Source organism: Corythoichthys intestinalis, chromosome 8, assembly GCF_030265065.1.
Source record: "Corythoichthys intestinalis isolate RoL2023-P3 chromosome 8, ASM3026506v1, whole genome shotgun sequence".
Lineage (NCBI taxonomy): Eukaryota > Metazoa > Chordata > Actinopteri > Syngnathiformes > Syngnathidae > Corythoichthys > Corythoichthys intestinalis.
This window is the reverse complement of record NC_080402.1, coordinates 44,034,104-44,058,295: the sequence shown is the minus strand read 5'-3', so window position 1 is coordinate 44,058,295 and position 24,192 is coordinate 44,034,104. Positions and strand designations below refer to the sequence as shown.

General features: G+C 40.3%; 1 protein-coding gene across 3 annotated transcripts in view; it reads right to left on the bottom strand.

The window, feature by feature from the left end:
- The window catches only part of pkd1a (polycystic kidney disease 1a), a 112,297-nt gene that overhangs the window by 4,843 nt on the left and 83,262 nt on the right, over positions 1–24,192 (bottom strand). For all 3 annotated transcript variants that reach the window (XM_057842898.1, XM_057842897.1, XM_057842899.1), the window contains 18 exons: positions 23,716–23,886; positions 23,486–23,629; positions 23,211–23,421; positions 22,353–22,479; positions 22,154–22,264; positions 19,106–19,155; positions 18,812–19,020; positions 17,356–17,434; positions 17,156–17,271; positions 15,804–16,006; positions 12,806–13,000; positions 12,581–12,720; positions 12,010–12,140; positions 11,715–11,871; positions 11,407–11,578; positions 11,030–11,320; positions 5,457–5,591; positions 4,902–5,228 (listed from right to left, as the gene is read on the bottom strand). In XM_057842898.1, coding sequence (XP_057698881.1) covers positions 4,902–5,228; positions 5,457–5,591; positions 11,030–11,320; positions 11,407–11,578; positions 11,715–11,871; positions 12,010–12,140; positions 12,581–12,720; positions 12,806–13,000; positions 15,804–16,006; positions 17,156–17,271; positions 17,356–17,434; positions 18,812–19,020; positions 19,106–19,155; positions 22,154–22,264; positions 22,353–22,479; positions 23,211–23,421; positions 23,486–23,629; positions 23,716–23,886 — 2,969 coding nt within the window. The remainder of the gene's footprint in view (positions 1–4,901; positions 5,229–5,456; positions 5,592–11,029; positions 11,321–11,406; positions 11,579–11,714; positions 11,872–12,009; positions 12,141–12,580; positions 12,721–12,805; positions 13,001–15,803; positions 16,007–17,155; positions 17,272–17,355; positions 17,435–18,811; positions 19,021–19,105; positions 19,156–22,153; positions 22,265–22,352; positions 22,480–23,210; positions 23,422–23,485; positions 23,630–23,715; positions 23,887–24,192) is intronic.

Here is a 24,192-nt window from a genome sequence, read left to right as displayed (position 1 = left end):
GGCTTTATGTTTTGGATCATTGTCCTGTTGGAAGATAAATCTCCGTCCCAGTCTCAGGTCTTGTGCAGATACCAACAGGTTTTCTTCCAGAATGTTCCTGTATTTTGCTGCATCCATCTTCCCGTCAATTTTAACCATCTTCCCTGTCCCTGCTGATGAAAAGCAGGCCCAAACCATGATGCTGCCACCACCATGTTTGACAGTGGGGATGGTGTGTTCAGGGTGATGAGCTGTGTTGCTTTTACGCCAAACATATCGTTTTGCATTGTGGCCAAAAAGTTCAATTTTGGTTTCATCTGACCAGAGCACCTTCTTCCACATGTTTGGTGTGTCTCCCAGGTGGCTTGTGGCAAACTTTAAACGAGACTTTTTATGGATATCTTTGAGAAATGGCTTTCTTCTTGCCACTCTTCCATAATGGCCAGATTTGTGCAGTGTACGACTGATTGTTGTCCTATGGACAGACTCTCCCACCTCAGCTGTAGATCTGCAGTTCATCCAGAGTGATCATGGGCCTCTTGGCTGCATCTCTGATCAGTTTTCTCCTTGTTTGAGAAGAAAGTTTGGAAGGACGGCCGGGTCTTGGTAGATTTGCAGTGGTCTGATGCTCCTTCCATTTCAATATGATGGCTTGCACAGTGCTCCTTGAGATGTTTAAAGCTTGGGAAATCTTTTTGTATCCAAATCCGGCTTTAAACTTCTCCACAACAGTATCTCGGACCTGCCTGGTGTGTTCCTTGGTTTTCATAATGCTCTCTGCACTTTAAACAGAACCCTGAGACTATCACAGAGCAGGTGCATTTATACGGAGACTTGATTACACACAGGTGGATTCTATTTATCATCATCGGTCATTTAGGACAACATTGGATCATTCAGAGATCATCACTGAACTTCTGGAGTGAGTTTGCTGCACTGAAAGTAAAGGGGCCGAATAATATTGCACGCCCCACTTTTCAGGTTTTTATTTGTTAAAAAAGTTTAAATTATCCAATAAATGTTGTTCCACTTCACGATTGTGTCCCACTTGTTGTTGATTCTTGACAAAAAAATTAAATTTCATATCTTTATGTTTGAAGCCTGAAATGTGGCGAAAGGTTGCAAGATTCAAGGGGGCCGAATACTTTTGCAAGGCACTGTATATAAAAGTAATAATTACATGAGAAAATGTGTCCCCTTATTCAGCAGCAACAGCTAGCTAAACAGCTAGCCTCTACTACTGAAATTACGTTAGTAGCAGTCGTAAAGTCTCAAAAGCGAGGAAATCTCAAAAGCGAGGGCTTACTTATCAAGAAATTTGAAGCCAAAATGTCCTCGAATTCTTAAATGACTTAAATACAGGTAGTCCTCGGTTTACGAATGAATTCCGTTCCTGAGTTGGCGATGTAACCTGGATTTCTGCATAAGACCAGTGTTGTTAATAACGGCGTTACAATATAAGGGCGTTACTAACGGCGTCATTTTTTTCAGTAGTGAGTAATCTAATTAATTACTTTTCTCATCTTGGCAACGCCGTTACCGTTACTGAGGCGGGAAAGGCGTGCGTTACTATGCGTTACTAAGTTGGTTGAATAAAAAAAGTCAGAGATGGACTCACGGAGACGAGAGAGCAGAGCAGGAGTGGGGAAGACGCCGTTGCAAACGCGCTGCTAGGTGGCTCCTATAGACCCTACTCACATGACGTCACAACCACGCCTCCGCGCCATGTTGTCCGTCTACTCGTCATGTTAACGCATTACCGCTTCGTAAATTCCTCCTATTATGGCGTGTTTTTCTGCTCGTTAACATTAATAATCATAATGGTGAAGGCGTGTGTGGCGGTTGGTTGCAGTAACAGAGAAGATAGACGGAGAGACTTGAAGTTCTACCGTATTCCGAGAGACCCGGAGAGGAGAGCGAGATGGACTGCTGCAATTCGACGAGAAAACTGGGCTCCAAACGATTACCACAGATTATGTAGTAGTCATTTTATATCTGGTAAGATGCGTTTAATATATATTTAGAGGGTTTTGGGCTGACAATCACAATTAAGATCGTTGCGAGGCTAATCACCGACAACATACAGTTTCAAATTCAAGATGCTTATTTCTTCCATCATCATTACATTTTGAATAATATTTAGCTGGTACCAAGTGAAAGAAGCTGGCCTCCTCTACGGATCATCAGTTAGACAGGTGTGTCCAAACCTTTTGCAACGGGGGCCAGATTTGGTGTGGTAAAAATGCAGGGGGCTACCTTGGCTGATTCACATAGAACAATATATTTAAACAAATTTTAGCAAGCCCTCCTGTGTGTCACATTTACTTTATTTTTTTTTTCATTAATTCATAATTTCAACAATCTCGCCTTTGTGGCGTTCTCTTTCGACACTCGGGCTCTTGCGAAATACTGCTGCTGTGAAATTAAACTAGCTTCTAGTTGCTATAATTTCTCGCTGCGTATCTTCCCTGTAATGTTGTACATGTCAGCGTGTCTTGTTCGGTAGTATTATCACGTCACATCGAACTCTTTAAAAACAGCGACTGTCTCTTTGCAAATGAGGCAGACACAGTTGTTGCGTGTTTTATTGAAGAAATAGTCCAATATCCACCTATCCTTGAAGCGTCGGCCATTCAACACAGACGGACACAGCGACACGTCATTCTGTGACGTTGGTGAGTAGGGTCTATAATACCTGACTGTAGCCTACAAACTACGCCCACATGATACGGTAGATATCACATATTATAGAACTAGATGCAATTGATAGACACGGCTGCATTGGCAACATGTTTTAAGGACTACATGCGTTAGTAAACAGCCGCCATCTTAAAGCAGTAGACCTCTCAGGAAGGCTCTGTTGTAGAGATCCTTCCTAGCGAACCTACTTTTTTTTTTTTTAAATCTAAAATGGTCCTAAATCGGCAAAATCTTGACTTAAATCTATCTTTAAATGATGAAACAGTTTTAAAACTTACACATGTTGAAAGTAGACAGATGGGAACTAATGCAATAGCGGGAGCAATTTTAACAACTTTAACGGTTGATTCACAACTTTAAATGACTTCCACACATACTGTAGCAAAGGTTACTATCTAGTTATCGCAATACCCTTGTGTCGAGTTAAGTGGAGGATAAAGAATTGGGCTAGGGCCAGTTGTCCCAAAAACCCTTTAAACTTCACATTGTGTGACCTTTTTTTTTTTTTTTGAGAAAAAAAAACAAACAAAAAAACATGAAAATTATCACTAGTTACTTTGCCAAGTAACTAATTACTCTTAAATTCAGGTAACTGAGTTACTAACGCAATTACTTTTTGGGAGAAGTAATTTGTAACTAATTAATTACTTTTTTACATTAAAATTAACAACACTGGTATTAACCCTATTAAATACATCAAAAGAATCTCTGAATTAAAAAAAAAAAAAACTATCCAAAAACATGTACAGTGGTATGAATAAGTATCTGAACCTTTTGGAATTTCTCACATTTCTGCATAAAATCAGCATTAATTTTAATGCGGATAGCATTCAAAGAGTGACAGAAGGGGGAAAAATAAGTAGGTGAACCCTCTGCTTAAGGAGACTTAAAGAGCAATTGAAACCAATTTTTACAGTTTAAGTCAGGTGCGTGCCCAATCACTGATGAGTGCTTTAAAGCTGCCTTGCCCACTATAAAACACATACCGGGGAATTGTCTTGATGAGAAGCATTGTCTGATGTGCATCATGGCTCGGTCAAAAGAGCTGTCTGAAGACCTGTGATCCAGGATTGTTGATTTGTATAAAGCTGGGAAAGGATACAAAACCATCTCTAAGTCTGGATGTTCATCAATCGACAGTCAGAGAAGTTTGGAGAAAGTTTGGCACTGTTGCTTCGCTCCTAAGGAGTGGCCGTCCACCAAAAGTTCAGTGCAGAATACTCAGAGAGGTAAAAAAGAAGCCTAACTCATTAATGGAAGAATGAATTCAAAAGTTCATCAGGAGGTTTTGCAGGGAAACCTGAGGCTGTCTGTCAGACAGATAAAAGCTAAAAAGATATGCTGCAACAAGACAATGATCCAAAACACAGAAGTAAATCGACTTGAGAATGGTTTCAGAAGAACAAAATACACGTTCTGGAGTGGCCAAGTCAAAGTCCAGACTTGAACCCCATTGGGTTCTGTGGCATAACCTAAAGACAGCAATTCATGCCAGACATCCCAGGAATCTGACTGAACTACAGCAGTTTTGTAGAGAAGAATGGGCCAAGATTAGTACTGATCAATGTGCCAGATACAGGAACAGATACAGATGCAGTGCCTGCAGTGTCTAGTTGAAGTTATTGCTGCCAAAGGGGGAGCCACAAAATATTAAATGTGATGGTTCACCTACTTATTTTTCCCCCTGCCTGTCATTGTTTGCATACTATCCTCATTAAAAAACAGTATGAAAACCTATATATGTTTGGGTGGTATTAGTTAAAGCAGACACTGTTTTTTTCATCTGTGTGATTTTGACAAAGATCAGATAATATTTGATGGTGATTTTATGCAGAAATGTGAGAAATTCCAATAGCAGTAGTAAAATCTCAAAAGGCTTACTTATCAAGCAATTTGAAGCCAAAATGTCTGAATTCTAACATTTATTATCAATCAATCTAATATTTACCCTTTAAACACCTCAAAACACCCGCTAAATTAAAAAAAACTATCCAATTATGTGAGGGGTGCGTCTCTACATGTGCTAGCTTCCTGTTCTATGCTTATAAAATAAAAGCATGGATCACAAAATAAAAGTCAACGTTTAAAAAAAAAAACCCAAAAACTAGGAAACTCAGGCGTAAAGTCGAAATCATGTAAGTCTGTTCAGTCGTAACCTGGGAACTACCTTTAATTTATTTAAGCATTGCCACAAAAGGCAAAATAATTTCTCAGTTAATTACCTCCTTGGTCCTGCTCAGCCCCATCCACATTTTCAGTCTTCTGAGAAACAGCTCGACCATTTCGTAGTCTTGCAGATCTACAGCGGGTCGGTACAACTCTGCCCGTCCGCGCCGGTAGTTCCTCAGTAAAATGGAGGTGACCAACCAGATCAACAGCAACCGGAGCACGGCAAAACTCGTGTGGAACACCAGGGAGAACACGCCACCGGAAGGCCCGGTGAGTGTCCATGAAGGGTCTGGTGACAACAGACCGCGGCCGCTAGCGCCGAGCAATGAAAGACAGGTGGCGCTGACACTACCGTAGCCATCGAAGACCGAGTGGAAGAGCTGGAGTGTGATAAAAAGGGGGTTTGAGGGTAAAAAAATAAAGATAAGATTCCCCAATTCAATAATCAAGTCAACTTTCGTTTGTTTGCATTAATATTTCAGGTGAAACAAAAAAAAAAAATAGACAAGAAGGCTATTAAATTCTATTAAAATGAGTCAACATGAAAATGGCCACAAGGATATTCATGGTTATACCATCTTCCAATCAACATAGAAGCAAACACTGACCAGGTGTCCAGTGTGTGAGTAGGCCAGGAGCAACAGCAGCAGGGCTAGAGCGACGCCCAGCAATTCCCAGACGGAGCGTCGCAGAGCTCGGCCAAACACGGCCCACTCTCGCAAGAACCGCAACTGATGAGAAGCCTGCATTATTGCACACAGGGAACACAATGTATTCAAGGAAATCGTTCAATCGCTTACAATAGACCTGTAATAAATGTCTGAACAGATTTCACTATAATGATGGAGCAGATGTTGCTGCAGCGCCTTCAAATTACACCTAACATGATGTATCTCTCAGTTTTTTCAGTTTTCAGCTGACAGGAATAATATCTTTTCTGGTATTTACTGTTTGACCGTTTGTATTACTCTAACACACCTAATATAATCAATCAGGGAATAGTACCTTATGCTTGTATTTACTGTTTGACTGTATTTTATTGTATTATATAGCACAGCCAATTTAAAATGAATAGCATTTTTATCACAGTTTAAGAAAAACAAGCATAATATATTGGATATTATGAACAGTTGGACTTGGAATGATTAGAACTTGCAGCGCCAAGAAAGACTACAGACAGAAAGATACAGGATGCCTTCTGACTACGGAAGCCCAACGAGCGCGTCATGCAGCTGACTGAGCACGATTGACGCTGACAACCAGGTGATAGGCAAGACATCTACAAGCCCATATCTGCACCACCAAATCCCGCAATCAGCTCTTCTGGAGAGTCCAGAACAAATGGCGGGATATCTTGTCCTGCCACAAGGAACATCTGATACGGAGGAATCCGTGACCAAGAAGTGAACACTCAGCACTCATGTGGCGCTGAGGGTCGGCAAAATCCTTAACTCTTGTTGCTGTGACAACAGTAACGCCCAACTCCTCCTGTTCAATCCACAACAGACAATAATCCTAAACGACACCCAAACACACCCTTCTTCAGGACCACAGCCCGCCTCACCAGAGCCTTTAAAAGACTGAATGTTTAAGTAATGGTTGTCAATTTTGTATGGAATCTTTTGATGACTTGTGATATGGTGACCCTGGATCCTCACCTGGGTCTCTCTGTGATGTATGATTGCTGTCAACTCGAAATAAATTGTGAATTTGGGGTTTCGAAGCCTTTTTCTAGGTTTTAAAATGGAGTCGGTAAAAGGGATTAACACTAAAGTGAATGCGCGGCGTTTGGCCTTTTGGCCTTTTGGCCAGGTTGTCAGATTTCGGCCGGCCCGGGCCGGTGGAATCGCGCTAGCGCGGTTCCAGCGGTTCGGCTGGCATGATTCTGGCAATCTTGCTAAAAGGTCAGATTCCTTCAGTTTGCAACACCACCAATTTGCTACAATTTCGCAGACTGTTTAGTGTAATATATTTATGGTACATTAATGTACAGGTGACAAGAACGAAAAAAAAAAAAAATCATTTTCATGTTTGGGAATACAGGAAGGATGCCACTGTCAAAAGGATTTGGACACCCTTGAGATAGATTTTTTAATAAAAGTTGTTTTAACAAGAGTTGTCTGATAATGACTTTTTAACCGATATCCCGATATTGGGCAACTCCAACAATCCGATTCTGATATCAAACTGATACCGATATATGCGGTCGTGGGCTTAACATATTCATTATTATTCAATCCTTTATTGTTAATTTAACTTTTGCACCATGAATGCAAATGCTCAGATAAGAAATCCAAAGCATCTTAGTTTGGTGATATCTAAAGGTCGATAAGCATAACTGTTGTACTAAGCTGTGACCAGCCCTTATACAAAGGCAAAATCGATCTTGAAAAACCAATGTCGATATTATCAAATACACAAGCGATACTACTGGCTACCCGATAATATCGGACAACTCGACAAGACGATTCATAAACAAACTCATCTCAGAAACCTTCAATTCCAGCTTGAAGGGCATACATATCTTCTATCTATCATCTTATTTGGCATTTACTAATATTTTTTAGAGGTTGAATTTGAGGGGCATACTTCATGGAGTCTAATCCCATTTCAAATATATATTTTTCGATTTGGAAAGCTATCCCAAAAAATAATAAGACCCCAACCCCCAAATCTCATTTCTAAATGTTTGTCCTGTGTTCGGTAGAATGGCTCACATGTGCCTATCCTTGCCAATGCTGAAGGTTACAGTGCCTTGCAAAAGTATTCGGCCCCCTTGAATCTTGCAACCTTTCGCCACATTTCAGGCTTCAAACATCAAGATATGAAATTTAATTTTTTTGTCAAGAATCAACAACAAGTGGGACACAATCGTGAAGTGGAACAACATTTAATGGATAATTTAAACTTTTTTAACAAATAAAAAACTTGAAAAGTGGGGCGTGCAATATTACACTGCACAAATCAGGCCTTTATGGAAGAGTGGCAAGAAGAAAGCCATTTCTCAAAGATATCCATAAAAAGTCTCGTTTAAAGTTTGCCACAAGCCACCTGGGAGACACACCAAACATGTGGAAAAAGGTGCTCTGGTCAGATGAAACCAAAATTGAACTTTTTGGCCACAATGCAAAACGATATGTTTGGCGTAAAAGCAACACAGCTCATCACCCTGAACACACCATCCCCACTGTCAAACATGGTGGTGGCAGCATCATGGTTTGGGCCTGCTTTTCTTCAGCAGAGACAGGGAAGATGGTTAAAATTGACGGGAAGATGGATGCAGCCAAATACAGGAACATTCTGGAAGAAAACCTGTTGGTATCTGCACAAGACCTGAGACTGGGACGGAGATTTATCTTCCAACAGGACAATGATCCAAAACATAAAGCCAAATCTACAATGGAATGGTTCAAAAATAAACGTATCCAGGTGTTAGAATGGCCAAGTCAAAGTCCAGACCTGAATCCAATCGAGAATCTGTGGAAAGAGCTGAAGACTGCTGTTCACAAACACTCTCCATCCAACCTCACTGAGCTCGAGCTGTTTTGCAAGGAAGAATGGGCAAGAATGTCAGTCTCTCGATGTGCAAAACTGATAGAAACATACCCCAAGCGACTTGCAGCTGTAATTGGAGCAAAAGGTGGCGCAACAAAGTATTAACGCAAGGGGGCCGAATAATATTGCACGCCCCACTTTTCAGTTTTTTATTTGTTAAAAAAGTTTAAATTATCCAATAAATTTTGTTCCACTTCACGATTGTGTCCCACTTGTTGTTGATTTTTGACAAAAAATTAAAATTTTCTATCTTTATGTTTGAAGCCTGAAATGTGGCGAAAGGTTGCAAGGTTCAAGGGGGCCGAATACTTTTGCAAGGCACTGTAGAAGCTTTGTGTACACCCTTGGTTAAAAGTTTTGAGACACTTTCACAACCGACTAAATGGTGAAGTATTTCAAAATCCTTAACCGTGGGTGTATGTTGCCTATAGGTGCAAAATACCCATTAAGAAATACCGTACTACACTTGTATTTAATGAACACCTCCATACTGAATCTTCATAAAAATATTAGGAATCTAAAGCAGACTACTATATCTTTCAGACTATATGTCGAAGTTTTTTTCATAGTTAGGCCGGGGTACGATTTATACTCTGGAGTGACTTACGTGTGAAATTATTAACACATTATTATTTTCACACTAAACCGCAACTGCGTTTCAACATTGGCGGTAACAGATTTCATTAGATTTAGTGATTTGGAGTGACACTGATGGTTTGGTAAACTTGTTAGCTTGCAATTGATGCTATAGTTATCCGAATAACTCTTAATACACTGGGGAGAACAAGTATTTGATACACTGCCGATTTTGCTGGTTTTCCCACTTGCAAGCCATGTAGAGGTCTGTAATTTGTATCATAAAAAATCACATTGTATAATTTTTAAATAATAAATTTGTATTTAACTGCATGAAATAAGTATTTGATTCATTACCAACTAGTAAATATTTCCGCTCTTAGTTCTTTTTTAAGAACCCCTCCTGTTCTCCACTCATTACCGGTAGTAACTGCACCTGTTTGAACTTGTTACCTGTATAAAAGACACCTGTTCACATGCTCAAACAAACAAACTCCAACCTCTCCACAATGGCCAAGACCAAAGAGCTGTGTAAGGACATCAGGGAAAAAATAATAGACCTGCACAAGGCTGGGATGGGCTACAGGAAAATAAGCAAGCAGCTTGGTGAGAAGGTAACAACTGTTGGAGCGATTATTAGAAAATGGAAGAAGTTCAAGTTGACGGTCAATCTGCCTCGTTCTGGGGCTCCATGCAAGATCTCACCTCGTGGGGCGTCACTGATCATGAGGAAGGTGAGGGATCAGCCCAGAACTACACGGCAGGACCTGGTCAATGACCTGAAGAGAGCTGGACCTAAAGTCTCGAAGAAAACCATCGAAAACACATTATGTCGTCATGGATTAAAATCCTACAAGGTCCCGCTGCTGAAGCCAGTGCATGTCCAGACACGTCTGAAGTTGGCCACTGACCATCTGGATGATCCAGAGGAGCAATGGGAGAAGGTCATGTGGTTGGATGAGATCAAAATTGAAGTTTTTGGTCTAAACTCGGCTCGTCGTGTTTGGAGGAAAAAGAAGGATGAGTACAACCCCAAGAACACCATCCCAACCGTGAAACATGGAGGAGGAAACATCATTTTTTGGGGCTGCTTCTCTGCCAAGGGTACAGCACGACTGCACCGTATTGAGGGGAGGATGGATGGGGTTATGTATCGCCAGATCTTGGCTGACAGCCTCCTTCCTTCAGTGAGAGCCCTGAAGATGGGTCGTGGCTGGTTCTTCCAGCATGACAACGATCCAAAGCACACAGCCAAGGCAACTAAAGAGCGGCTCCGTAAGAAGCATCTTAAGGTCCTGGAGTGGCCTAGCCAGTCACCAGATCTGAACCCGATAGAAAATCTATGGAGGGAGCTGAAAGTCTGTGTTGCCCGGCAGGAGCCCCGAAACCTGAAGGCTCTGGAGAAGATCTGCATGGAGGAGTGGGCCAAAATCCCTGCTGCAGTGTGTGCAAACCTTGTCAAGGACTACAGGAAACGTTTGGTATCTGTAATAGCAAACAAAGGTTTCTGTACCAAATATTAAGTTTGATTTTTGTGATGTATCAAATACTTATTTCATGCAATTAAATGCAAATTTATTATTTAAAAATCATACAACGTGATTTTCTGGATTTTTGTATTAGATTCCGTCCCTCACAGTTGAAGAGAACTTATGATACACATTACAGACTTCTACATGCTTTGCAAGTGGGAAAACCAGCAAAATCGGCAGTGTACCAAATACTTGTTCTCCCCACTGTAGCTATGTTACGTTAAAATACCGGGCACGTTTTCAGTTTGTTGTTTATAAGTCATGTAACATTAGCATACCGTACATTTATTCATTCTGTTGTTCTGTATTCTATTTCTATTTTAAATTGCCTTTCAAGATGACATGTCTGTTCTTGGTGTTGGATTTTGTCAAATAAATTTCCCCCGAAAATGCGACTTATACTCCGGTGCTACTTAATTATGTTTTTGTCCTCTTCATTGCGCATTTTTTGGCTGGTGCGACTTATAATCTAAAAAATACCATACATTGTTCCTAACTGAGATGTATCACATTCTTACCTTGAGCACCAAAATGAAAAGTAGCAAGGCCGCCATGACTGTATACATCTGAGTTCGTTTGGCGAGGGGGTAGAAGTCTGTGAAGGCATCTCGTGGGTGACGGAGGTACAGCGTCCATAGCTGCTGGGCCATGACGCACCTGCTCAGATGCAGGCCGCATACAGATGCCGCTATGGTAAGTTTACAGATGCCCAGGAGTCTCCAGGTGGACAACAGGTATGAGTAGCCTTCGCGGAGGCATCCCAAAATCCCCCGCACCAGGAAATAGAACACCAGGATAAGAAGGACCATCTGGTGAACAGGAAACCACGTGAAGTTTCATTCGCACAATGAAAATCTGAAAGTACACTTCTAATGGATGGCCAGTCAGTGGTTACCGTTAAAAGAAGCTGCAGATCCAGCCCCGTGATTGGCCACAGAGTGATGACTACGAGGTCGAGGCTGGACTGAGCACGCTCAGAAACTGGGAACTCGAAGAGGAAAGAAAACACTGCCAAGAGTTTTGTGTTGATGTTGTACAGTGAGAACTCCACAAACAAAGCACGGCTCCTGCAAACAAGCAATTACAGAACCGAAGTGATTTCTCACAATTAAAATCACTCATTTTTTCACAAATACTACTGGCTGCCAGCCCAAATTGATTGGACGTCTATTAACACCAATAGTTGTAATGTATTTAGAGTACCTTTCATCAAGCCAGTGTTGTTGCTGACGCTGCTGCAGGGAGATACTGGCCTCTTCCAGACTTCTGTTCAACTGGAGCACCAAGTCTGTGGAGTTATTCAACAGAACGGCAGCACCAGAAGCTGTAATGTTAGGCCACCCTTGTCCCCACAAGTCCCCTGATCGGGAACCAGATAGAAATGAAAGAATAAAAAAATCAAAATAGTTAAGAATATTTGCATAGTTTGTATTTGGAAGGCATTTGCCAGATGAGTTTTGATTTAAAATCCACAAAAACCAAAGTAATGGCATCTCACCTTGCATGTAGTTGATTTGTCTGAGTCTCATGGTGCCGAGTAAGACACTTCCTGTGTGTCCAAGGAGTGCGGAGTCATTCAGAAGGCGAGGTAACAAGGATCGGTTCAGCCAAGCCAGAACATCATGGCGGCTAAGTTCCGTTGGAAACATAGATTAGTAAGTATTACAAGACATTACGGCAATGATAATTATTGTTGCACTGATAACATTTTATTATCTACTGATAACAATTCCGATACTCCGGGCAATGCCAATACTGTATCGATACAGAATTTTTAAAAGAAAATATACAAATTATTTTTTTATTTCATTCTAAACTATTGCCTACTAACGGTAATGTAAAGTAATTGCTATCCTGACTTGTTTAGACACTGATTAACTCATTGTTTGCTATTGACAGCGTTAGACATCCAATCCATTTGAAGTGGGAGGTTTGGCAGCGAATGAAAGATAGATTGAAAGTCTAATAGCGATAAACTCATTTAAATTCACAGCAGGACAGAAATCTAAACTACAGTCCAATTTACATTGTTAAATCTGATGTGTGCAAATACAGAATCATAATTTTACCTGCTGATGTTGTGGTACTCAGGTGTATGTAGCACACGTTGTAATTGAGTATGCAGCCTCAGGCTGTGTGTTTCTTTGGCAGAATCCGAGTAGTTGAGTAAAAGAACCACCAACAAGAAGAACATGTACACTAGGAAGTTCTAAAAATAAAAACGACAACAATTATGTTACCATTCAAACCATCGAGAGGCCACAATAAGCCACATGTCAAGTGTTGCTGCTTACCTTCAACATAGTGTGCAGCATGCGGACCTTGCGGGCCTGGTGCCGGTCCTGGGACAGCGCGTAGCCTTGAGGCGGGCGCACCCTGTGGACTCGCTGCACCACCCTCTCCACCGTGGGGAACTCTACCAGTACGTCCTGGTCCTCAGGGCGCAGGCGACACACAAACACTGCATAGTAGATGGCCTCACACAACACCTGAAGGACAAATGCAAGTGTGTTTAGGTTAAAAATGTGGGACAGATACGCAAACGGTGGTGCCTCGAAGTATTCATTACAAGAATCATATATGGGATTAACTATAGTGGGGAGAACAAGTATGAGGGATGGAATCTAACACAGAAAAACAGAAAATCACGTTGTATGATTTTTAAATAATAAATTTGCATTTAATTGCATGAAATAAGTATTTGATACATCACAAAAATTGAACTTAATATTTGGTACAGAAACCTTTGTTTGCTATTACAGATACCAAACGTTTCCTGTAGTCCTTGACAAGGTTTGCACACACTGCAGCAGGGATTTTGGCCCACTCCTCCATGCAGATCTTCTCCAGAGCCTTCAGGTTTCGGGGCTGAAATTCTTCCATTTTCTAATAATCGCTCCAACAGTTGTTACCTTCTCACCAAGCTGCTTGCTTATTTTCCTGTAGCCCATCCCATCCTTGTGCAGGTCTATTATTGTATCCCTGATGTCCTTACACAGCTCTTTGGTCTTGGCCATTGTGAAGAGGTTGGAGTTTGTTTGTTTGAGCATGTGAACAGGTGTCTTTTATACAGGCAACTAGTTCAAACAGGTGCAGTTACTTCCGGTAATGAGTGGAGAACAGGAAGGGTTCTTAAAAAAGAACCAAGAGCGGAAATATTTACTAGTTGGTAATGTATCAAATACTTATTTCATGCAGTTAAATACAAATTTATGATTTAAAATTATACAATGTGATATTCTGGATTTTTGTATTACATTCCGTCCCTCACAGTTGAAGAGAACTTATGATACAAATTACAGACCTCTACATGGCTTGCAAGTGGGAAAACCAGCAAAATCGGCAGTGTATCAAATATTTGTTCTCCCCACTGTAAACTAGGGCGTCACTGGATGAGCAAATGTAGCACATACATGATTTCTCACACAGTAAAGACCCAAAAATTTTTTCTCAATGTTTTCAACACATTTTATGAAGATAAAATACTGTGCAAATGTTTTAGCCCATTGTTAGATTTGATTAAATCAGTTACTACTTAATCCAATACACAAACAGGAAATATGTTCGCAGCGTTACTTGTATTATTATTATTAGTAGTAATACAAGTAGTAGTAGTATATACATTTCTATATTTATTCATAAATGGAACTTTGCCTGTGTGTGTGTGTCTGTTTTTGTGTGCGTTCGTTCCCTATGGACTCAGAAACGGCTGGGCGAATTTTGACAAAATTTTACACAGTTGTACTTTATGTTTCTGGAAGTGGGTTTGATTTCTGTAGGCCTCCATTTAGTGAGGAAAATTAATTTGAAACTCCAAAAATTACACAGAAAATCCCTGACTGTGGAGGCGACACGCAGTCTTTAGGGCAAAAGACTGCTATCTCAATGTTGCGGCTAGCTTTCAAACTTTACGGATTCATGTGTAAATATATATATGTGCTGTGATGATACGTCGTGGCTTCAAGTGCTCCACAGCAAGACGCTGGATTTTTTAAAAAATGTACAATTTTACAGAATATTACTGAGGGATTCACTGCGGCTGGATATTCATACTATAGCGACTATGGGTGGGAACCTCTTGGTATCTCATGATACGATAGGTAATACAAAGCTCACGATAACGATTATCTCACAATATGTGGATACAACGATTATCGATATATTAGTCGTAATTAGCAATCATTCTAGGATATTCTACAAAACAACTAATAAACAGAAAAACAAGCTATCCTCATCCTTTTGCTGCAAGTTTAGCACTAGTAGATGTCCAATCCATTTGAACTGGGAGGGTGGCAGCGAACTAACCCTTCCCACTTCAAACGGGCCCCTCCCACTTCTATGGCCAGCAGTGGCAGCCAATGCCAAGCAACGACGTAAATTTGGGCCATTTTAGGTCATTACGATCTTTTAGATCGTACGGTCATTTAGATCTTCAGTCACTTCCTATTGGTTTTGGGGCATTTTATGGGTCACTTCCTGTTGATTTTAGGTAACAGAACAGGAAGTGACTCGGGTATCTCCCTAATGAATAGGCAGTGACTCAAACCTAACAGGAAGTGACCTGTAAATGCCCTAAAATGAACAAAAAGTGACCCGTGAATGCCCCGAAAATCGTGACTGAATCTGTGAGTGCTCTGGTTTCGAATGAACGAACACTCATTCGCCCTTCCCAGTCTTATTGGATTGGGCGTTGAGCGCCGTCAATGGCAGCTATAGAGTTAACTGAGACATGATTATGGTGCTTTTGAAGATTTTAGTGGCAACTTGTTTGTTCCTTATTTATTTATTTTATTTTTAAACATTGACATCTTTTTAAAACGATATCTCGATTCTTGGCATGGGTGTATGATAACCTTTTGGGAAGCAAAGTATCAGGATGCCCACATGCATGCCCAGAATGGTTCACGGGTAGTTGTGGCAACCATGACTGAGAGTAGTGGTTACTGTTGTTATGTTCTGGTGTTTTCTGATCAATAAAGGGGCTGTTTCTTGGGGTCGTGGGGTGTATAGAGCACAAGAGCAGCTAGTGTGAAACATAAAAACGGTCTTTCTCATTTTTCTCTACGTTTCTCACCACAATACTGTACAAGGTGATGGAACATACTGCTAGTACTATATGCTGTAAGTATGTTACACACAAGTAAATGTGCTATTACAAAATTGAGAAGAAATATCCAGTTTTCTTTCTTTCTATGTATATACAGTATAACATACAGTACTAATATCCAGTAGTTTTCAAATTAAGTGAGTGTTTTACATAGTAATTTTCTCCATGCACCCTTTGGGTCTTACCTTTATTGGTTCCAGGAGAAAACAGGAGCATAGGAAGCTAGCAAAACTGGAGATGAGCCACATCATTGCAACATTCTGATTGAAGCCGTGGGCCGCCCAAATGGATATACTATTGGCCAGGGCAATCGCAGCCCAGCTCCCCCACAGGGCCGCGCGTCCACACCAGGGAGGGAACCGTCTAGGACGACACACGTCTGCCACAACTGGAGAAGAGCATAAGTCTTATAACATACTGACATACTGACTGGACAGAAAAGGCTAATTTAATATTCTAAAAGGACAATTTTAAAGTCACATACAAGAACCAAGCCATGTCAACTCTGTAACTCAGCAAAGAGTTATTACCGTTAATTACCGTAATTTAAAGTTTTTTTTCCTCATTTTGAATCCTGTGGCTTATAGTCCAGTGCTGCTTATTTGTTGATTTATTTGGGTTAATAGGTAACACTTTGACAACGGCGTCATTAGACTGCCATAAGGCCATCATAATTATGACATGACACTGTCATTGGCATTATTGAATGCTTATGACAGACGTCATTAAGTGTCATCCGGCAAATAATGTCACAAACTCCATTTATATGCAGCTCGGACAGTTTACACCCATTCAAAAGTGACATAATTTGCCAGATGGCAGTAAATGACATCTGTCATAAGCATTCATTAATGCTCGTGGCAGCGTCATGTCATAAGTATGATGGTGTTATGACAGTCTTATGGCACCACTGTCAAATAAAGTGTTACCAAATAACATAACTAGCAATTAAGGAAACAACTGGAGCAGTAACTGAAGACATAATTAGCACAGAACATGAATTTTGATTGTTATTTACATCTGCAGCGCCGCAATGCATACCAGGAGGCATGTTGAACGACAACAGTTTTGACAGCAGGTGGCAGCAGAGGATGACTGTCTCCCCCAAGGGAGCAGTGGTGGCCAAATGATGCTTTCTGAAGCAATGGCGGTTCATTTGGTCTTATGACAGTTTTATGATGCCGCTGTCAAATAAAGTGTTAACTTTTGGTGTAAATATTCCATAATACAGTGAGGACCGCTGCAGCCTATAGTCTGGTGCGGCTTAGATATGAACAAATGCCGTTTTCATGTCAAATTTGGTGGGTGGCGGCTTATAGTCTGGTGCGCCTTATAGTCCAAAAATTACGGTATATAAACCAAACAATATCTAATAATTCTCTGTCTAAAAAAATGCGTGTATTTAGTTTGACTGCCATGATTGTTTGGCAAATGGCGCCAACATTAAAGTAGCAATACAGAGAAACATAAAATATACTAGTACTTCCTATCATCACATAAACAAACATGCACACAGCATTTAAAAACCCACACTCACCTGTATTGGAGGAGAAAGCAGTTTTCGGAGGTTCTCTTCTGACTGATTCCAGAGGAAGGGGGTCATTGATTTTCTGGAGTAGAATCACCTCTGTATTGTCTTCCAAAATACTTGACCTGACACACAAGCGTAGAAGGGAAGTAGAATTCATTTTCAGAAGATACAGGGAATTATTTGCATTCTGTTGCGTAGATACTTACAGATCAGCCATCTCACTTTCATCTGCTTGCGGGAAGAAATTCTGGCCATCGCTCAAAATGTGTTTGATGAGGTCCTCATCTGCAAGGAAAAGCAACTCAACATCAGTCTGGAATCGCAGTCATGAAAGCAACTGTCAAGTTGGTATAAATCACTCCTGAACTGCAGTTAAGAATCATCTTTTAAAAAAAGGAGAGTTCTACAACATAAATTGGCAGCCATTGACGGTTTTAATCCATGTTGGGATTAAATAAAATTAGCTCTGTGACCTTACTTTATATGTACATATAAACCTAGTATGTTAACACTATGATTTCATATTACTTGATAATCTAATAATCAGTATTATTAGTTTGATGGCACTTGCTTACGAATCTATTCGCATGGGTTCTGATATTCTTCACACCGAGTTGGGCCATACATGCGCACCTATAAATCGGTGAACTCAGTAAACTAACAGGACACGATTGCTGCAAACGCAGACGCGAGGGAGAAGGGGGGGCCACCTCCAGAGAAAAGCCAAAGACACACGTCATCTGTGACTTGTAATAGAATGTTAAATAACCATGCCTCTGGAGTTTATTAGATTGCGTGCTGGCTGGAAAAAGTACTGATCTTTCCTTTTTTCCTGTGTGCGCCAAAAGAAGGACCTATCATGCAGAATTATGCACTTTGTTTGTATTTACAAAATCTCTGCCATCATTACACTAGTAGAGTATTACTACACCAAGTTTGTAAATCCATTTCTTCAATTTATTATTATATCTTATAAGTACTTTCCGTTCATGCCACGGTCATAAACGAACATGCAGAATAGGTAAATAATACAATCACACTAGACATCTAATGGGGTCCTGTGGATGTCAAAATGTCAATTTCTAACAGCGTCCAATCCATTTTGATTGGGTGACCCTCTCTCTCCCAGTCAAAATGGATTGGACATCTAATGCAATAAATGGCACCAAAACATTTACAGCCAGTCCTCGACGTTTAAATGAATTGGATCTGTATCGTTGTCAATGGCAGGCAATGTGGATCGTAAAGGCCACACTTGTGTTCCAAATATTGTAGCATATAATTTATGAAAGGCAGGTGTTTATTTATTTATTCATTTTAATGACCAAAAATTGTCCATTGCCTTATAAATTGTTATGTGTGTAGTACTCATTTCATTTAAAAGAGATTCAAAGCAGGCAATAACATTCCACACTGTGATGTTATACAAGAAAAATTTAGAGTGCAGCACAAGTACAGAAAACTTACCTGGCTTAAATTTCCCAAAATGTCCGCATTGAGTCACCCAAATTCATGTATTTATGGAATAATCTTTTTTTCAACTTTTTTTTTTTTTTTACTGCCATTGACGGCAATGGATGTCCAATTTATTTTTATCAGCAGCCAATGTGTTAAATTCAATGATAATGATAAGATTTCAAGAGAAAAGTACACATCTTTTACCTGAGGAAGTAAAATATTTGTGCCTTTGCTCATCCTCATCTTCTGGGTTAAAGGTCATATCCACACCAAGGTGCCTGCTCCCTTGTCCCCTCTTGAGCCTCGGCATCCCCGCCCCATGTCCCGCCCCTCCTGTCACAGGTACATGACCCAACAGCTCTGGCCAGTCCCGGTCATCACTCTCCTCCTCTGCCATGCCCCAACTCTCCATACTGAAAAAAAAAATATATATATATTAACAGTTTAAATAAAGGATTTGAAAGTAAAAAGAAGTGTTACTTTCACAGAGTGACTAACCTTTTGGTGGACGGAGTAGGCAAATCCACATTGGTTTCTTCGGAGTTGGTCTGAGGAGCAGAGATTTACAGACAAAAAGAGACAGGTACGAAAATCAAACATCCTGCCTATCATTTCTGAAAAATGGTTTTCATAGGGATGTCCCAGGTGAAAGGGATTGGGTTTTTCAAAATATATACTGTATGTACATGGCGGAAAACACAGACAAGCCTGAAAAAGCACTTTCTGCTCTTGCAACCCTCTTTAAAATAAACTGCTGTATTTTAAGCAAAAAGAATTGTCGTGTTTGATAGAACAATATGGCTATATTCTGCCATAGCAGTTTCATGGCGCATTAAGCCCCCCAACTACTTTCAATTTGTCCGTTTTACCCTGAAGACCCCCGTTTACAGACACCACGCAACCGCTTTTTTTTTCAACCCAGCCATAAAAAGAAGGTAAGTAATAATATTTATTATTCGAAATTTCTCTTTTTTAGCTTAGAATCACTAATTGATGTCAAATATTTAGTAAAAAAAAAAAAAAACGACTTTATAAAGTTATTCACTTGCATATTTCAAATTTTTAAACACATTATGTCACAATGAAAAAATAGTGTCTATAAATACTGTAGGTCAGGGATATCTACCTCATAACCATCACATAATTGTATTTTTTTTTGTTACCATTCCATTTCCCCCGATATTTTAAATACAAATCCGAACAAAGGAAATTGAAAAAACGCTTAAAAGGGTAAATATTTGAAAAAGAAAATCTCGATCACTCCTTCTGTCTGCAATTTCTGCATTGTGACCCTTGTTATATTACCATGTTTCACCCATAAAATCCCCAATAAATCCGGCTGTGGCCATTCACAGCTGTTTCAAGACACTCGGTGAGACATGCTACACAGAGTTTTTTGATCAAAACAAGGTAAGTACGTGATAATATCTTGTTAAAATCATGGTGTCTTTAATTATGCTCTCTCATGCTCTCACCTCAAGTTAGGGTTTAGGGGTTTAATATTTTTTTAGGGGTTTAATATTTTTTTAAATGCCTTGCTATTGAAAATGTATCTTCCCCCAGAAAGGGGTATCATGCATATAGGACAATTAGGCCAAATTGGGGGTCTCAGAGCGGAACTTCAAGTCACCTGAGTGTTTTCCGCCATATATAAATTTTAAGGGCTAAAAAAGTAACAAAATAATCCAGAAATACAATGGCATTGCCAAAAGAAACAAAAATACAGTGGGGCAAATACGTATTTAGTCAGCTACTAATTGTGCAAGTTCTCCCACTTGAAAATATTAGAGAGGCCTGTAATTGTCAACATGGGTAAACCTCAACCATGATAGACAGAATGTGAAAAAAAACCCCAGAAAAACATATTGTTTGATTTTTAAAGAATTTATTTGCAAATCATGGTGGAAAATAAGTATTTGGTCAATACCAAAAGTTCATCTCAATACTTTGTTATGTACCCTTTGTTGGCAATAATGGAGGCCAAACGTTTTCTGTAACTCTTCACAAGCTTTTCACACACTGTGTTGGTATTTTGGCCCATTCCTCCATGCAGATCTCTTCTAGAGCAGTGATGTTTTGGGGCTGTCGTTGGGCAACACGGACTTTTAACTCCCTCCACAGATTTTCTATGGAGTTGAGATCTGGAGACTGGCTAGGCCACTCCAGGACCTTGAAATGCTTCTTACGAAGCCACTCCTTTGTTGCCCTGGCTGTGTGTTTGGGATCATTGTCATGCTGAAAGACCCAGCCATGTCTCATCTTCAATGCCGTTGCTGATGGAAGGAGATTTTCACTCAAAATCTCTCGATACGTGGCCCCATTCATTCTTTCCTTTACAAAGATCAGTCGTCCTGGTCCCTTTGCAGAAAAACGGCCCCAAAGCATGATGTTTCCACCCCCATGCTTCACAACGGGTATTGTGTTCTTCGGATGCAATTCATTATTCTTTCTCCTCCAAACACAAGAAGCTGTGTTTCTACCAAAAAGTTCTATTTTGGTTTCATCTGACCATAACACATTCTCCCAGTCCTCTTCTGGATTATCCAAATGCACTGTAGCGAACCGCAGACGGGCCTGGACGTGTACTGGCTTTAGCAGGGAGACATGTCTGGCAGTGCAGGATTTGAGTCCCTGGCGGCGCATTGTGTTACTGATAGTATAGTAGCCTTTGTTACTGTGGTCCCAGCTCTCTGTAGGTAATTCACTAGGTCCCCCCGTGTGGTTCTGGGATTTTTGCTCACCGTTCTTGTTATCATTTTGACGCCACGGGGTGAGATCTTGCAGGGAGCCCCAGATCGAGGGAAATTATCAGTGGTCTAGTATGTCTTCCATTTTCTAATAATTGCTCCCACAGTTGATTTCTTTACACCAAGCGTTTTACCTATTGCAGATTCAGTCTTCCCAGCCTGGAGCAGGTCTACAGATTTGTCTCTGGTGTCCTTCGACAGCTCTTTGGTCTTGGCCATAGAGGAGTTTGGAGTATGACTGACTGAGATTGTGGACAGGTGTCTTTTATACCAATAATGAGTTAAAACAGGTGCCATTAATATAGGTAATGAGTGGAACCTCATTAGATCTCGTTAGAAGAAGTTAGACCTCTTTGACAGCCAGACATCTTGCTTGTTTGTAGGTGACCAAATACTTATTTTCCACTCTAACTTGGAAATAAATTATTTCAATCAAACAATGTGATTTTCTGTTTTTTTCCACATTCTGTCTCTCATGGTTGAGGTTTACCCATGTTGAAAATTACAGGCCTCTCTAATCTTTTCAAGTAGGAGAACTTGCACAATTGGTGGTTGACTAAATACTTATTTGCCCCACTGTATACACGTTTTATACTCTGCAACACTCCCGGAAAAAGCGGAAGAGGAAGTACTGTAAACAGTACAGTACAGTAACTTGTTTGGAACTTTTTTCAAATGAAAAGTTTTTGGTATCAGATCGGGACTCAGTATCTGCAGATTCTAATAATCAGGTGACCCGGACTCAGGTGCAAAAATAAGTGATCGGGACATCCCTGTTTTTTCACCCATGAGAATCTACCTCGCCGTCAAAGTAGAGGAAAGAACTTCCAGCTATGGAGTTGTCCAGGAAGTAATCAATCTCCACTGACTCTTGGTCCCCTGGTGGAGGTACTTGCTCCACTGACACACACTAAATATTTGCACAATAAAAACAAAAAAATAGTTAGCTTATGCGTGACATTCTATAAATGAAGTATATGTGGGTTTGGCATCAGTACCTTGCTGCGGCTCATTCTGAACAGTGTAAAGACGAGGAGATAGAGCGGGTAGGCAATCAGACATGTCACCACGCCTGCTGCTAGAGTCTCGCCGTTTAGTGAAGATAATTGCCCTATGGCTTGTGAGCTGCAAAATACAACAGCGAAATGTCCATCATCTTATAATTAACAATTCATTAAAAACATGTTGTTAAATGCTGCCAATTTCATTAACTGGATGAACAATTCATTAGAAACATGTTGTTAAATGCTGCCAATTTCATTAACTGGATGAGATTAAAATCAAACTTGCTACTGTTAATAAACTGCCTGACTAGTCTTTTTTTTTCTTTTTAAATTGAATATTATTCTGGAGAGAGAAAAAAATTCACACCATCACAGACAAGCAATTCGCACATTATATAACATATAGCTGTGGGACCTTATTGATAGCTCTTTACAGAATGTGATTACTCACCCCACATAACACATTTTGTCAAGTCATATCATGCCATTTTAAATATGTCAATGGAAATGTAATCTGATTTGACAGATGACAATCTGTCAATAAATGCACATTAAAACAATGCATTCCAGTAGATCATTTCATGAAGGTAGTTAATCCCCCTAAAATTTTGCTTTTGGAGTTTTATAATTTGAATTAAAAATTCAAAGGGACTAAATTGTAAAAACAGCACCCATCACATTGTGGCTGAGCTATAAAAAAGAACACAGTACACACAATAACCAAGCATAAATTTAAAAAAAAAAAATAATAATAAATAAATAAAAAAACCCACCACTACCACCAACAACAACACACTAGTAAAATACCCTAAAATGGGACCAAAAGATGGTTAGATCAAAGTGTGCACACACCTGATTCTCTCGTCCACCACTATGCTGTACCACAGTGTGTTGAAGGCCAAAAATAACTGCAGTAACAAAGCACAGCAGGTGGCTCTCTGCAAGCGAGTAAAGGGGCTGCGAGGGGGCTTCTCCCATAGCGACAGCCACAGGTGACTCTCACACAACGCCCTCTGAAGCTCACACCGCAGGAGGCGGGGAAAGTGGCGAAGCGATCCTTCTTCTGAAGAAATCAAACATGAAGTCAGCAGTCACTACTGGTATGCAGTCATGGCCGACTTCCTTACCTGAGGCTTCCACTTCAATTTCTAATTGACCATCAGTTTTTTCGTTGTCTACCGAGAGCCATTCATCTACCAGGAAATAGTAGCTGCTTCCTGTCTGTAAATCCTTGACCAAGATGTACTGTAGCATCCATGCTGGGGACAAACCTGAGGGACAGTAAACAATTTCTTTCAATATATGACAAAGATAACTTTATCCATGGCGGCTTCACGCAGTTAGTTTATGTAGTTACCTTTGTTGTCATGCCAAATGCGCATTTTCCACACACTGCCCAAGCTATTGTCAGTAGCAATATGGAAGATGTCAAGGGCGTTGCGTGTAAAGGCCCCCTTGCTATCGAGATGGCGGTGTCCGGTGCGACCCTCACGGCCATACAGACTGATTCCAACATGAGCTGTTGTGCCTGAAATTGTACACGTATTTGCAATGAATTTCATCTCTGCGCATACAGTATATGAACATTGGTGCTGGATTACATGATGATATATCGCCAAAACGATAACGTCATAATTTCGTTCTATTGTCACTATGGTCAATCTGAATAATATACAAATACAGTGCTACAGTGAAATTTCTTAAATTAATGAAGCAGAATGGCAGAATGGCCACTAAATGGCCCTTTAGAGCAGTGTTATTTTCATCAACGAACAATTTTGTCATGATGATGACGTGAAGATGACGAGCTCAATACGTGTCTTGGGAGACTAAA